The sequence below is a fragment of the Carassius gibelio genome, chromosome B15 (assembly GCF_023724105.1).
Source record: "Carassius gibelio isolate Cgi1373 ecotype wild population from Czech Republic chromosome B15, carGib1.2-hapl.c, whole genome shotgun sequence".
In the NCBI taxonomy this organism is placed as follows: Eukaryota; Metazoa; Chordata; class Actinopteri; order Cypriniformes; family Cyprinidae; genus Carassius; species Carassius gibelio.
The window spans coordinates 18,827,597-18,842,737 of NC_068410.1; the positions used below are offsets into that span (position 1 = coordinate 18,827,597).

A 15,141-nucleotide genomic window follows, 5' to 3' on the forward strand; every position below is an offset into this window, starting at 1 on the left:
CCAAACTGAAAGACCAATTTGAAGGCTCAGGAAACATTTGCAGGTGTTTTGAGTTGATTACCTGATTAGCATGTCACCATATTCTAATTGTTGAGATTATAATTACATTGAGGGGGGTTTTGTTAAATGTAACTCATCTCAACTTGTGAAACTTGTGTATTAAGTCAATTCAATGCACACAGACTGAATACTTTAAGTATTTGGTTCTTTTAATTGTAGTGCTTTTGGCTCACATTTAACAAAAAAAACCTCTAATCTGTAATTATAATCTCAACAATTAGAATATGGTGACATGCTAATCAGCTAATAAATTAACTTTTTCCATGACATTCTAATTTATTGAGATGTACCTGTATAAATACACACACACACACACACACACACGCACACACACACACACACACACACACACATATACACACACATTTGTTTTTGTGAAAAGTGGGGACATCCCATAGGCGTAATGGTTTTTAGGCCCTAGACCAAGCCTACACCTAACCAAAACCCTCACAGGAAACTTTGTGCATTTTTACTTTCTCAAAAAAACTCATTCTGTATGGTTTATGAGCGTTTTGAAAAATGGGTACATGGGTCATGTCGTCATAAGTCACCCTCTCCTTGTAATAGCTGTGTCATACCCATGTCATTATACAAAGTGTGTCCTGATATGTCACAAAAACATGCCCGAACACACACACATATACTCTTTTTTACTTAAGGTGTGCTCTTTATCTTTTGTTCATGTAGCCTTTTTGGTCCATGGAAAAATATCAGCATGTGGGTTGGAGTGACATAAGGGTGAATAAATGATGCCGATTCCATTGACTGTGTTCCATTCATTGTTCATTTTAAGTAATCATGTAAGTCATCATGGCATGTACAAGAAGATTTGTTAATCCCATGTCATTAATTTGTGTATTATTCCATTACAGTTTCAGTACACACTTCAAAATTACAGCGGCATCAAATTGCTAGCATGAATTAAGTATTAGTTTGATTCTTTGCAGTGAAACAGCTTTGCAAAACGTTCTGAATCATGATTCAGTTTCACTGAATCATTTGCACTGGTTTGTCAGTTAAAGTGTCCCTATTATTCCATTCTTTAAGGTTCCTAATATTGCTTTTGGAGTCTCCTATATTAGGCTTACATGCATGCAAGGTCAAAAACACTTTAGTTTTGTCAAAATATGCATCCAATATCACCTAATTTTCCAAGGATTCCCAAACGATTTGTTCAAAGCAGTTCTTAGATTGGATGTCAAAGAAGTAGGATTCAAATGACGACTCGTTTAAACTTTTCAGAGTCGATTCTTACTTTTGGGAGACAACTTTAATTCTATCATGACAACTCTAAGAAGACTTTAGGGTGGTAACACATATGACAATGTAGATGTATTTGTGATCTACAGTAGCTACGCTGCTGCTGTTATTGCTACTGTTGTAGATTATTGCTGTTGCTACAAAGCAAGTACAAGAACTTCCTTCTGTCAATGAATGCATCAGTACATTGCTATGAATATTCAGATATACTGCTGCAGCAATAATACCATATTTAATATCTTGCATCAGATCTATACAGGTGGAGCTGGAGAAGGTGAAGGGAAACGTGCCCCAAATTGCTATTTAAATAAAGCAGTAAGTTCATCGCCTGCAGATGCAATGTGAATCAATCAGCTTTTGCCACGTGCTGTGAATATTGTCATGCCTACCTAAAACAGCTCATTCTAACATGACCCCAAATATCTACATCACGTTGTGAGAAGATTAACATAGTGCCGCCCAAATGTTCACGCAAAGAAAGAAGGCTTAAAGAGCCAGTAAGATGAAAATTCTAAGCTTCCTATCACTGTTTATAAGTCCTGTACAATAGGTTTAAATCCATCCAAGGTTAAAAAACATTGTCATTTTGTCAAAATATAATTTTAAAATTACCTCAGTTCTCAGAAATCCCCAAACGGTTCGCGCGAAGCTGTTCAAAAGATTCAGTTTCCTTCAAACCCAACCTTTCAGTAGCATACTGTGTTCTGATTGGTCAACTAACATAGTCAGTTTTGATTGGTTGTTCCGCACACAACTTCATGGTAAACAATGCGTTAGCATCTTTTTGGGGTGAATAATGTCTTATTCCTCTCATCGCGAAGCAAACAGTAAAATAAAAAACTTGAACAGTCTCGCTGCTTTTTCTTCTGTGTGGGTGTATTCAAGCCGCGCACTTCAGTTTGAATCTGAATAGTGTGTTCAGAGCGGGGACGTGGTCACCCGATACGTGAAAAACGGACATCGCGTTGTTTTCATATGGATTACTTTATCACAGAATATCTGTTAGCAGCACTTGTTACACTTCATTTCAATGACGTGTTTGTAAATGAAGATCAGCGCAGACAAAGGCTGCAGACAGCACACATACTGATAAGACGCTCGGGAGAAAACACATAACATAACTTCATAATCATACTTTGCGTTGTGATTCAGAGATGCTTGTTAGTCTAAATAAAGTTGGTAATGAACCCTCTTTTATGGCCAAACGCTTTGAAAATCCAGCCTTGTACTCACCGAGATTAGAAAGGCAGTCATCAGTGAAATGTTGTGAACACAACAAAAGGGATTTGTTGTACTGCTCTGGTATTGTGGTAAAAATGAATTTTAGCCATTGGTTCTTCTGATTTTCATTCTTTGGCAGTGAAAATAAAACTAACTTGCCTTTACAATTAAAAACACACTGTCTCCTCGACATGATGCTCTCACACCAACCAGAGCGTCTGTGTGGGGGGTGGGGCAGGTCAGAGTTCCGTTTCTCCCAAGACGGTAGGCGGAGATTATTATGCAAATTGTTCCTAGTGACGTACATAGAGATGGGCAAAAGATTTGAAATCTATAACGACTCGTTTCAGCGATTCAGAGTCGACTCCTTACTTTAGAAGCCAATAACTTTATAAATCGTGTACTTTTTGGTTTAATTACTTTGCACATTGTTTACACTGATGGACAGCTACATCATACACTGTAATACAGGTAATTTTTGATTTCCCATCTGTGTGGCTCTTTAACTTTTATTCTCGCTTTAGTATTGTTGTTGGCACACTACCATGTTGTGGAGTTGCTGTGTGTTTCATTGTGAAAGTGAAACTACTTTAATTTGTCCTTCCAAAAGAGGGCGATATCTGCCTTGTCATGCTTAGAACTGATCCATACTGGATTTGACTGTGGACGAAGCAGAGTCCAGTCTGGGGTTGTCACACGTGGTTACCGCAAGCCCGCTGACCGCTCCTTCGCCGAATCCGCTGGCCACGCCGTTCTCGAACTCATCGCCGCTCACTCAAGCCCACTGTGTGTGATGCTGTGTTTTGTTGTGACAATGAACCTACTTTGTTTGGCCTTCCAAAAGAGGACACAAATAGAAATAAGTGATTAAGTTGTATTTACAACATTGTTCCAGAACAGTTCAACCTAAATATACAGATGTGTGCAATGCATTTTATGGCAAACTGTTTCCTGATCCGGGAAGAGTAGACTACAATGATGGCTGTTCTGACTCACAGTTATGTTTTTTTATATTTAAGGAATATGCCACTGATGATTCAAACATGAGTTTTGAGCAGTGTAGAGTAGAGTGTCTCCGATCACAAATGCAGGCATATAATCAGTAATTATGTCCCCACTGAATGCAACAAATGCCTTGTAATGGGTTTCAGCCAGTGACAAATAGCGGTACTTAACAGATTATGCTACCAACACTGTATTTACCATACTGTAAAGGTAGGTTTAGGTGTTGGGTAGGTGTACATGTTAATAAAGCCTCAAACCTTATAAATATCATGATACAAGCCAAATTTAACAGGAAACACTTTTCGCTATCAAATTATACTGCCATCTGTTTTAATGGGAGGAAGAAAAATCTGACAGGGTAGCACAGAATCGTCAGAACACAGTATGGTGAGGGGCGTAACAATTCTGTCACACACTTGAGCTATTTGGCAAAGCACAATGCACTGGATAGCTGGCATATCGGAGCTCACCTCGCTTTTCAGACTTATGATTTGTTTAAGAACTGACAGATTTCAGAAAGGCGGGGCATAGAGGAGAAAAAATAATGTACAGTATGTGGAAAATAATGTGTTTTTTAACCTTAAACCTTAATTACATCAAATACACAAAATAATGTTGTTTTTAGCAACATCATTTGACCCTTTAACAAGCCATCAGCCAATGCGTTTTCATGACAGAACTAGCCATTTTTGTGCACTTTCTAATTTACAACTTTGCAGATTGTTTACATTCACATATATATTACACACTGCGTGAGCTTTGCAATTGCCCCCGACAACCAGAATATTATTTGGCTTAAACAGATGATAGTCTGATTAAAGTTCTTGTGAAGTGTGGAATGCAGTTGTAAAATGTATGCACGAGGCAATTGCATTCTACAATTAACTTGATACATTTTTTTTTTTTTCTGAGATACTGAGAAACTACAGCTAAATAAAAACCACATTCCTCATCAGACCTTCCTACCCACTTCCTCTCTGATACTCAGCATGAGCCGTGCATCAGTCCACGTTAATGTCAAAACTTGACATTTGAATCTTACATAAACTTACACTGTGAAACTGAAGTTTAACTTCATGGTTAGCTTCTTGTCGACTCATTAAAAGTTGATAACAACATGGAAGTGTGTAGTGGGATGTTATCTCTTATCAACATATTAGAGTGGGACAAACCCTGAGATGATACACTCAAAATCTCTCCATTCAGTGTCGTCCCTGTGTGGCAGATACAATCTGTGAGGGCGACATAGAAGCTGGGAAACCGCAGGCATGACTAAGCTGATGGCAGTTTTTTGCATGGGGGAGTGAGATGTCAGCTTAACTCACAAAAACTCCAATATTTTCCAATCTTCTTCTAACCTGTAGGCATCTTTTCGTTAAAGGCTGACACAGATCAATAAATGCAATGTCTGTGGAGTTCTCTACTGTAGAATTTCCAAAGATCTAGTTAGTTTTTAGATTCTAGTTCTTGTTTTGTTTTTTGTTTTTCTGGGATTCTTTAATCTTCATTTGGGTAGTTGGATTGACGTATCAAGAATTTAAAGTGTTCACATGCTTCCCATCCAAAACTACTTTAAATTACAATTAAATTTGTTATTCTTATTTAATTATCACAGATGTTTTGAGCTGTGACATCAAAGACAGGAAGTACATTCTAAAGCACTTCCTGTGTTTTGTCTTTGGTATGTTTCAGCTGCTCTCCAGAACTTCAACTGAATGCATTACGTTGATTGGTACAGTAACAATAAAACTCTATACAGCGCAAACTAATGCACAAATAAGGATTTAAACAAAATTACTTATGATCATATTCAGTTTCAGTAGTTTTTTTAAAGATGTTTTGAAAATCCTGAGTGTTGAATAAAAAGTGTATGAGAGAATCACGAGGCAATAATTGAGAAAGAATTTAATACTATTGACATCCTTACACTTTTACCATTAAAAAGTGATTTATTTGTCAATACTCATTATTAGGGGTTCAAGTGTGTATCACTGAAACCCTATTGTAATTGTTAGAATGGCCAAGGTTCAGGAATCTTCAAGTAAAACTGATTGTGCAGACCAAACCATGAGTTGTATAGACTTGAAACTTTTAGGGATGGTAGTACTTAGACTGCCTACAATGTCACTAAGGCTTCCCTCAATCAGCCTGATGGGAGCGCTACAGTGAAAAAGAAATTGCTCACAACTCCTGAACCGTCAGTCGCAGGCTTAAATGTCTTGTGTTGTTGGAGTGTTCCTGTGACTCAGTGGTAGAGTATTGCGTTAGCAGCAGTGGGTTCTATTTCCAGGGAACACACAAATAAAAAGTTCTCACTGCCCCACCGTCGCAAAAGAGCATCAAAACGTTTGAAAAGGACTGGTCGACTTCTAGTAAAATTCCTGTAAGTCAAGAAAAGTCAATTCACCTTTATTTATATAGTGCTTTAAACAAAAAAGATTGCGTCAAAGCAACTGAACAACATTGATTATGAAAACAGTGTGTCAATAACGCAAAATGACAGTTAACGGCAGTTCATCATTGAATTCAGTGATGTCATCGTCTCAGTTCGGTTCAAATAGTGTCTGTGCAATCATTTGCAATCAAATCAACAATATCGCTGTAAAAGAACTGTCCCCAACTAAGCGAAACAGACTAATATTAGCGTAGATGCCATTCTTCTAATGATGTAGCAAGTACATCAGGTGTTATGGGAAGAGTTCCCGGTTCCGGTTTACCTAATTATTGCAGCCTAAAAATACTTTAACGGATTTGGATATTAGAAGCATATTAGTGTGTGATGTGTAAGCCAAGTTAAAGAATGGAATGAGATATCTTCATCAAAATCAGAACACGTATGTAAAATCTCAATCTGAGGTCATGGCGAAAAAAAACTAAAACAAAACAAAAAACAAAACGAAACAAAAAACATAAAACATAAAAATGCCTATAACTACGCAACCATTTGTTTTATTAACATGAAAACTAGTATGGTCTCGGTCCAAAAGTGCCACAAGTGTCTACAAGGACATTTGAATATCTCAAAAATATGGAACAGAGGCTGATCGTAACGAAACAGCATGTTTCAAACCTTACAAATAATTTCTAACTCAAATCTATTATAACATTAGATTTTTCCATTATAGTTTAAGGGTTCTGTGGATGTACAGTCTTAGAAAAGATGCATTGCAAGGCAATCGTTATTGTCCTTTAATATAAAACTTGAACACTAAAAAATCTAAAGTATTACTTTCTCTGGGTATTTTAGACTTTTCTATATAAAGTAACATATAATTTACCACCTGTTTCATTGTAGGGTAGTCTGTAGAACAGAAACTGAACCATTTTCGCTTTTTCATCAGCCTGACAGTTTCAGAAATGAGTGTGTGCGATATAATGACAGAGTGTTAGGTGGGTATAAATGTTGTCGTTGTGTTCTGTCTCAGTTGAAGTGGTGTGGTTTCTTTGAGCAATCGATTTGCTATTGAGATGAGAAGCAAAAGTGCCTGCCATTCTACAAATGACTGCAAACACACAACTTTTCGGAGAAAGCAAATACTGAAATCAACTCTAGTGCTATATTGCAGTCCTTATCAGATTGAGCTATTTCTTTGAAAAAAAGATCTGATAATTACTTCAAGTGCACATTAATTATTTCTAAAGCAGTACATACACTTCTCTGAAAAGGTTTCAGATACTTCCACAATGTGGAATCGCCATGATTGTTTGACTCTAAATCAGCATTTCCATTCCATGTTTTTTTTTTTTCTTTTATGCAAAGAGCCTTGTGAGCTTCTGTGACATTATTTTAATCAGATGTGGTTCAAAGTACTTTTTGTTTCCTTACCTATCTGAAGATGGAGGTCAATGATTGCGGCAGAGTTTCGTTCTCTCATTCTCATCCGCTCTCTCAAGTCTGTTTCGTCATAGCTCGGTGACTGTATGGAAATACTGAGTAATGGGTTTGCACAAGATCTGTGAGTTCTTGCTTTGGAAGATGTGTTTATATCCAGGAGTTTATAGGGGGGAAAATGGTCATGGATTCTCCACCAGGTGTTTTTTTTTTTTTTGCAGTAAAACTGTTTTAAATAAGTGACGTGGTTTGCACACATCATCACAACATATCACAAGCATTTCCTGTCATTTTAATAGGCAAACAGTCACATGGTTTTGTGGGTTTCCACTAGAGGAAGTGCTGGTTTTTCCTGTGTCATTAATATTTGTATATTTATTATTACATTGGAATTTCAGGCATGTATTCTTGCCTTATGATTTGCGTATGTTTTTGCTGGTGATATGAAGTGCATGTTTGGACCACATTTGGAATTTTGGAGAAAATCATTTGTGTCTTGTCCTGAAAGGACGCTAAACAGTGAAAAGAAGAAAAAATAAATAAAAGTTTAGCTTAGTGTTACAACACCAAGTTCATGGGTTAAATACACAGGTAAAGCAATAATTTGTGTAAATGTGTACCTTGAATTTAATGTAAGTCGCTTTGGATAAAAACTTTTGCCAAATGCATAAAAGTGAATGAAAAAAATAAATAATAATAATAATTATTATTATTATTATTGGTGCTTGCTTAAGCAAAATGCACAAACACCAAAGCAACCACATAGCAACACTCTTGCAACCACCATATATATCATGTTGGTGAGTTATGTATAGGATTAACACAATTTTTATATATATTTATAAATATATACTGTATATAATGAAAAAAAAAATGATATTTTTATTAACACTTTTTTTTCAATATTCAGCATTTAGAAAATGTAAGTGCATACATATAATGTAAATATGTACAATGCATGTGCAAAAAATGACTTAATTGTCATTGATGGTTCTATGAAGCACCTTCTACAAAACCTTTACATTGAGTAAAAGGTTCTTTATAGTAAAACATTTTTTTTTTCTTTCTGATATTTAAAATGTTCTCCACACTACACTCCTAAATATAAAGGTTCTAAAATGTGTTTTTTTTTTTTTTTTTGCAGTAATGTCATGGAAGTTTACAAATAAACTTTCAGAAGAACCATGTTTTTTTGTTGTTTTTTAGAGAGTGTAACATAATTGAGTCTGTATAAAACTGTATCAGTGGTGGGGCAGATACATGAGATTAGACTCAGCATCATCATCATCATATTCTGATAGTATATCACTCTTGGTCACTCAAGTAGAAACTTGGATGTCTCCTCTATAGTCAGCATATGGGAAAAATTATGACCTGATGCATGCAGGAAGTCACAGAGGGGCAGCCCCACTTCTGACAGCCCAGCATCTAAATGAGGAATAAATGCCAGCTGGACAAACAGCATGAGGAGAAGCAGATATGCTTTGTCCAGTGGCTTCGCAATTATGAAAATGTCTCACATCTCACGTGAATGTCAGTTCTACGTCTCCTAATTTAAGAGGCAAAATGTCCAGTTCACAAGGTTCTTGTAGCATTAGTGGACAGGTGATAAAAAGCGACGACTCGCCACAGTCCTCTTCTGACTGGAAGGATGACTCTTCCAATCCTGATACATTCACAGAATCTAAAGGAGATTTTTTCAAATAGTTCAGTCTGTCATTGTCATTATTGGCTTTGAAAGTACAGCTGGTTTGCTCATGAGACAATGAATCACTGTCTGTTAGGAGCTTCCTGGTTTTGCACCACATGCAAGTCTCAACATCAGAACACAAGCATGTCACATGACCAGACCGATAGCCACCGCTAGGGCTGGCCATGTTGGCGTCTATATCACATGGGATGGTGGCCTCGCTTTGAGCATCAGCTGAAGGACTCTGACTACGATATCCATCCCCAAGTACTACTATCTCAGAGAGGTCAACGTCCGTTCCCGTGAGATTGTCGGAAGCATCCTGGTCTCCTATTCCCAAGCCACTGTCATCTTTTCTTTCACTTTCATTGCTGCTGTTTACTTCACCATCTAGAAAAGGGAGCTCTTCCAGGCTTCTTCTTCCACTGCTGAGACTGTCCTCTGTGCCTGTCAGACTGCCACAGCCGCTATCTTCCTGCTCCGTAAGTCCGTCTAGTCCTTCGTTCTTAATCGAATTCTGCTGGCCGACACTCACTCCACTGTCTGTACTCTCTCTTCTCTCTTTGTCTTCCTCCAAAAGGTCCTTGTTCTCATCAAATTCTTTACTTTTTTCCACCTTTTTGTTGCTAGTCAGGAGCCATCCCTTGTCAGTGACTGTTTCCACTTGGATCAATCCGACATTCATAGGGTTCCATCCATTCACAGCAGATTTCTGTTGAACACAAAAATTAGATAATAAAAATTATTTTGATGTTTGGAGAGTCAATTATTTGAAATCAATTATTATTATTCAGCAGGGATGCATTCATTAAATAGTCCCTTAATAAAATGTAATAAAATAAAATATAATTGTATATATTGTTATTTCCATAAAAATATTTAGGGGCTAAACTGTTTATAACACTGATAACTACTAATGAAAAAAATAAATAAAAACAATTAAAAACCTTTCTTGACCATCAAATCAAGGATCACATGGCAAAGACTGCAATGATGACTACTTAAAATTTGGCTTTTTCCATATAAGAAATAAATTATATTATATAAATTATATAAATAATATATATATATATATATATATATATATATATATATATATATATATATATATATATATATATATATATATATATATATATATATATATATATAATCAAATAAGTTTTAAATTGTAAACATGTTTCACAATATAACTGTTTTACTGTATTTTCGATCAAATAAATGCAGCCTTGGTAAGCATAAGATTTTATTTTCTTTTTATTTGTCAAACTGAAAGTGTAGACATAGTTTCATTGTGAGTGGAACTTTGTTATCATTTAAACCAAACATTGAGGTGATATATGCACAAGACTTAAAAAAAATCCCCATCGTTTCCCTTTTCTGCTGTTTTTCCTCGAAAGGAGAAGCGACACTTATGATATGGGTCAGTACTGAGCTTTCTTGCTTACACTTTATTCCTTTTTTAAGACTATGAAACTGGCTTGCTCTAGAACTTTTGGTTTTGATGAAACTGCATTTGTTTTAAAATCCTCAAGTTGACTCACCAAAACAGCGGGCATTTTACCAGGACGCCTCAGGAAGAAACAGACTGCGAACATGAAGAAAGACATGACTCCTACTACACCAACAAAGGACATGGAGATCACCAGGGATACATCTGACAAACAAGAGAAAGTGATTTAAATTTCACAAAGAATTAATTTTAGAAACATACACAGGCCATAATAAACCCAAACTCAAAATGAAAATTCTTGAATGACCCTGATTTATCTTTTAAATGGATAGTTCACCAAAAAATGAAAATTCTGTCATTACTCACACTCATGTCATTCCAAACCTATAAGAACTCTTTTCATCTTCGGAAAACATTTTTTTTTTTTTTTTTTTTTATGAATTCTGAGAGCTCTCTGACCCTACCATAGACTGCAAGGATCCTACCACAATCAAGGTCCAGAAATGTACCAAGGACATCGTTAAAATAATTTAACATAAGTGGTTCAAACCGCAATTTTACGAAACAACAAGAAAACTTTTGTGTGCAAAGAAAAACAAAAATAACAACTTTTTTTTTTTTTTTTAAACAGAGGAGACAAACTGTTAAATAAAGTCGTAATTTTTGTTTTCTTTGCACAGAAAAAATACTTTTGTAGCTTCTGAAAATTATGGTTAAACCACTGATGACACGTGGAATATATTCAACGATGCGTATTGGAGATGCGAAACATTTAAAACGATTCAGTTCGATTTGGTGAACTGGTTCAAAAAGATCCGGTTACATCGAATGATTCGTTCGCGAACCGGATATGAAAAACTGCTTTGATTTGAACTCTCTCTCACAACAGACACGGAAGAGAAGATAATGCTGAATAAAGTCATAATTTTTGCTATTTTTGGACCAAAATGTATTTTCGATGCTTCAAAAAATTCTAACCGACCCTCTGATGTCACATGGACTACTTTGATGATGTTTTTCTTCCCTTTCTTGTCCTGGACAGTATACCATACACACAATTTCAATGGAGGGACTGAGAGTTCTTGGACTAAATCTAAAATATCTTAAATTGTGTTCGGAAGATAAATGGAAAGACATGATGGTGAGTTATTAATAACATAATTATGATTTTTGGGTGAACTATCCCTTTAAAATAGCAATGCGCCTGAACACACCTCTTTTTTAGACCAGCAAGCCCATGGGCACACAAATGGGTGCAACTGCATTTGCTAATTAAACGACGCGTCACTGGACGGGAAAATGCAACTAGCAAACACACTTGCACTGCGCCTTGCATCGCATTGCGCCGGGTGTATGATAGAGCCTTTAATGTTTTGTTTGCATTATATAAAAACAACATCAGAACCTTCTTCTATTTGAGAGAACTCTGTAAAAATAGATGATTATTATTTATTCAAATAGTGTCCATGTGATCTACAGTACCTTCTGATTGATGTATGCAGCGTGGTAATGAGGTGTTGCTCACGTCATTAGATTCCATCTCCACTTTCACATGGACACAATACTCCTTCCATAACGGTATTGATGTGAACTCCACCTCTCCATCTTCATCCTCATCATTTTTTTTTAAAGCCTACATCAGAGAAAGAAAACACTGGTTTAGAGATTGCAATGACACACAATACAATTAGCAAGTTCCCCTACAGGACATCGAGCTGCGTCGAACACTTTGGGTACACCACCGTCGAGACCACTTTTTGAAGAATGTGTGAAATCAGTCCAACAGAGAAGCGAGATGTCACGAGCGGGCTGACGTGAGCAACCAGGAAGCATAAAGGCGCATCCAACAAGCACACGTTAGCCTCTGCTCTTCAGAGACATTGCCTAAGTGTAAAAATAAAATCTAATGTGGCAAGTGGAGGGTGTTTCAAGTCGTGTCTTCCTCCATGCCCAAGCTATCTCTTGAGTTTACACGATTTCTGTGTTGTCTGTTTGGGAGGGGAGCATGGACGGGCAGCCCTTGATGGGGTTTCTTTTTCACACTGTGTTTTCTCCACTCCCACCTGGCCGTCTTCGATGAAGCCAAGTTTGTGATCCGGTTGGGTCTGGCCCCACTGTTGCCAAGGCACAGTGTCAGCTGCTATTGTGGGCATCACAAGTGAATTTTTGCGGAGGGATCTGAGATGGGTTCGTCCTTCGTCAAGCACTCTCTTCAAAGCCAGATTGCAGCCGACACATCAGGGCCTTACGTTTATCCATTTATCTCCATACCGAGGTGTCAGATTGTAGGAGAAACCATATTCATCCCAACTCTTCAGCCCTACAGTCACAAACTACTCTAACATCATGGGGCTGAATGAGAAGGGTTTTGGGGCAATGCCAGTGGTGGAGCAGATGCTCAGGAATTATCTCTCCCTGTCCTCAGCATCATCCCACCAGATGAGATGGAGAGGTACAAACCTCAGTATACGGTGCCCAGTCCTCCATCATGTGCTTGACCACACAGACATCACATTGGTGGTCTCCTACATAATTTGCATCTGGGTTTGTGCCACCTTTACAAGCTGATGCACCAAGTTCTCCTGTGGGCTCAGGGAAATCTCCTCTGACTCAGAGCATTTTATATCTCAGGCATCTCAATCAGGGAGCAAACATCCTTTCAAGAACAGGGGCTGAGGCCCTAAAAATTGAGGCTCCAAGCTCCGGGGGCATTCCCAAAGCATTCAACACAGCATCTTGGCCCTTCAGGGAACCATGGTTACCTACGTAACCTTGAAACGTTCACTTACAATTTGTAAAAAAAAACTATTTTAGGATAGTACACTAAAAACCAACCTGACTCTCCTTTCCTTTTGGGTACAGCATGGCAGAGTACATTGATCCATATTTAAAAATATCATTGAGAAACGGCTTTCTGTAAATCTTAACCTTCACCGTATTAGGAGAGAAAGACAAGTCAAACTCTGGAGCCAACAGTTTGCCTAAAACATGGAAGGAAGACCACCATTAACAATTGGACAACCTGTAGACAGTTAAACAGATGTTCTTTATACTTAAAAGAAAGTAGTATTAGCTGTATTTATTACTCTTTTTTTTAGGTAAATTGTTGTCTTACAAATACTTACTATTAATTAAACGAATTCGTTTTGCTGATGACCATGAAACGGTGCAATTTCCTTTAAACAGTCCAATCTTTATTTTTGTTTCCGGTTTGTATATAAAGTTCCCAAGATCACATCTATTTTCTGTAGTCATGTTACACTCTGGCACAATGTCCCATTCAGCATTACGACGCGAGTATCTATCAAATGAAATAAAAGTAGATTAGCTTTGGCGTATTGTAAATTTCATTTACAATAACTAAAAAAATAAAAAATATTTTTGGCAAATGAGAACATATACATTGTTTTATACTGTTTGGTGGAGAGTAATGCAAAATTTATGCTTACAGTGCTGTCTTTACTTGATAAAGGGCATTCACAGGGGCACCTTTAGGGGGATCCCAGAGCACAGTTACATTTCCCTCCCATATGTCTATAGTCACATTTAATTCCAGTGGCTCACCTGTAAAAAAGAGGAAAATGATCAGAATCATCTACAGACTTCTCCCATATCTCCCATACTTTGACCCAATTATCCTCTCTTCCCAATAGAGAAGTGGTTTATTTGCGCTCGTTCCAGTCAAAGCTGAAGTCTCACATTCGAGGTATTTACAGTACTGTGAATAAATCCTGATCAGCTGTAATTTTCATGTGTAGGTGGCATGAAAACACTGGGGAGTCCAAATTTGGCGAGGAATTTACATCACTCTCATCATCACGGTGACTGAAACTGGGGACTTCAAGTCAAGCGCCCCCTTACACTATGCATTGACTTCTTTTTTTTTTTCATGGGTTCAGTATTGTGTATACTATATTTTTATAAATATGCAATTTAAATAAATAAATAATTTATAATATTATTCAGTAAAATATATTGTTATTGTCTAGGGAGAGGGAGAGAGAGAAAGAGAGAGAGAGAGAGAGAGAGAGAGAGAGAGAGCAAAATTAAGAAGAAGCATGATAAATAAATAAATAAATCTTACCTCTTATGTAAGCTGGAGTGTTTATTAACACAACCAAAAAAGTAATCCATGAAGTCCAATCCATGTTTATGTCAGTTGAGCATCATATCCAATATTAAATCCCGATTCCAGTCCAGTTCCGAACATACACACATAAAAACTCTCTGTATTTGAATTGAACTGGTCCTGATAACTAAATAACTGTGCTAACAGAGCCAGTGCGATGTTCATTTGCTGCTCAGTTCCGTCCGCACGTCTCTCTCTCTCTCTATCTCTCATCTGAATGTGAGGTTGAGTGGTTGACTGGCTCTCTATGTATTTGCACTGTGAACTTCCCCTCTCTCTGTTTTTCTCTGTTCGGTCTTCCGTGATGGCAGATACAGTATTTCCCCGACTCTGAGAAAGCTATGTCTCTCTCTCTCTCTCTCTCTCTCTCTCTCTCTCGGTTATAAACATACCATCAAGCCAAAACTGTAGCTGTGTACGTGAACATGTGAAAATGAAAAATATTGTAAATCTACAGTGTATATGTAAATCTATATATACTATTCCTATTG

General features: G+C 37.1%; 2 protein-coding genes across 2 annotated transcripts in view; both read right to left on the reverse strand.

Annotated features, from left to right (window-relative positions):
• The window catches only part of tmprss4a (transmembrane serine protease 4a), a 37,612-nt gene extending 29,677 nt beyond the window's left edge, over positions 1 to 7,935 (reverse strand). The window contains exon 1 of the mRNA XM_052576263.1: positions 7,373 to 7,935. The gene's annotated coding sequence lies outside the window, so the exon portion shown is untranslated. The remainder of the gene's footprint in view (positions 1 to 7,372) is intronic.
• A 302-nt stretch (positions 7,936 to 8,237) lies between these two features.
• il10ra (interleukin 10 receptor, alpha) lies at positions 8,238 to 14,936 on the reverse strand. The gene is made up of 7 exons (XM_052576260.1): positions 14,606 to 14,936; positions 13,971 to 14,085; positions 13,647 to 13,822; positions 13,357 to 13,502; positions 12,004 to 12,154; positions 10,613 to 10,725; positions 8,238 to 9,780 (listed from the first exon to the last, which is right to left on the reverse strand). The coding sequence occupies exons 1-7, from the start codon at positions 14,667 to 14,669 to the stop codon at positions 8,902 to 8,904; spliced, it is 1,644 nt and encodes a 547-aa protein (XP_052432220.1). The 5' UTR covers positions 14,670 to 14,936; the 3' UTR covers positions 8,238 to 8,901.
• Between the last annotated feature and the right edge of the window lie 205 nt (positions 14,937 to 15,141).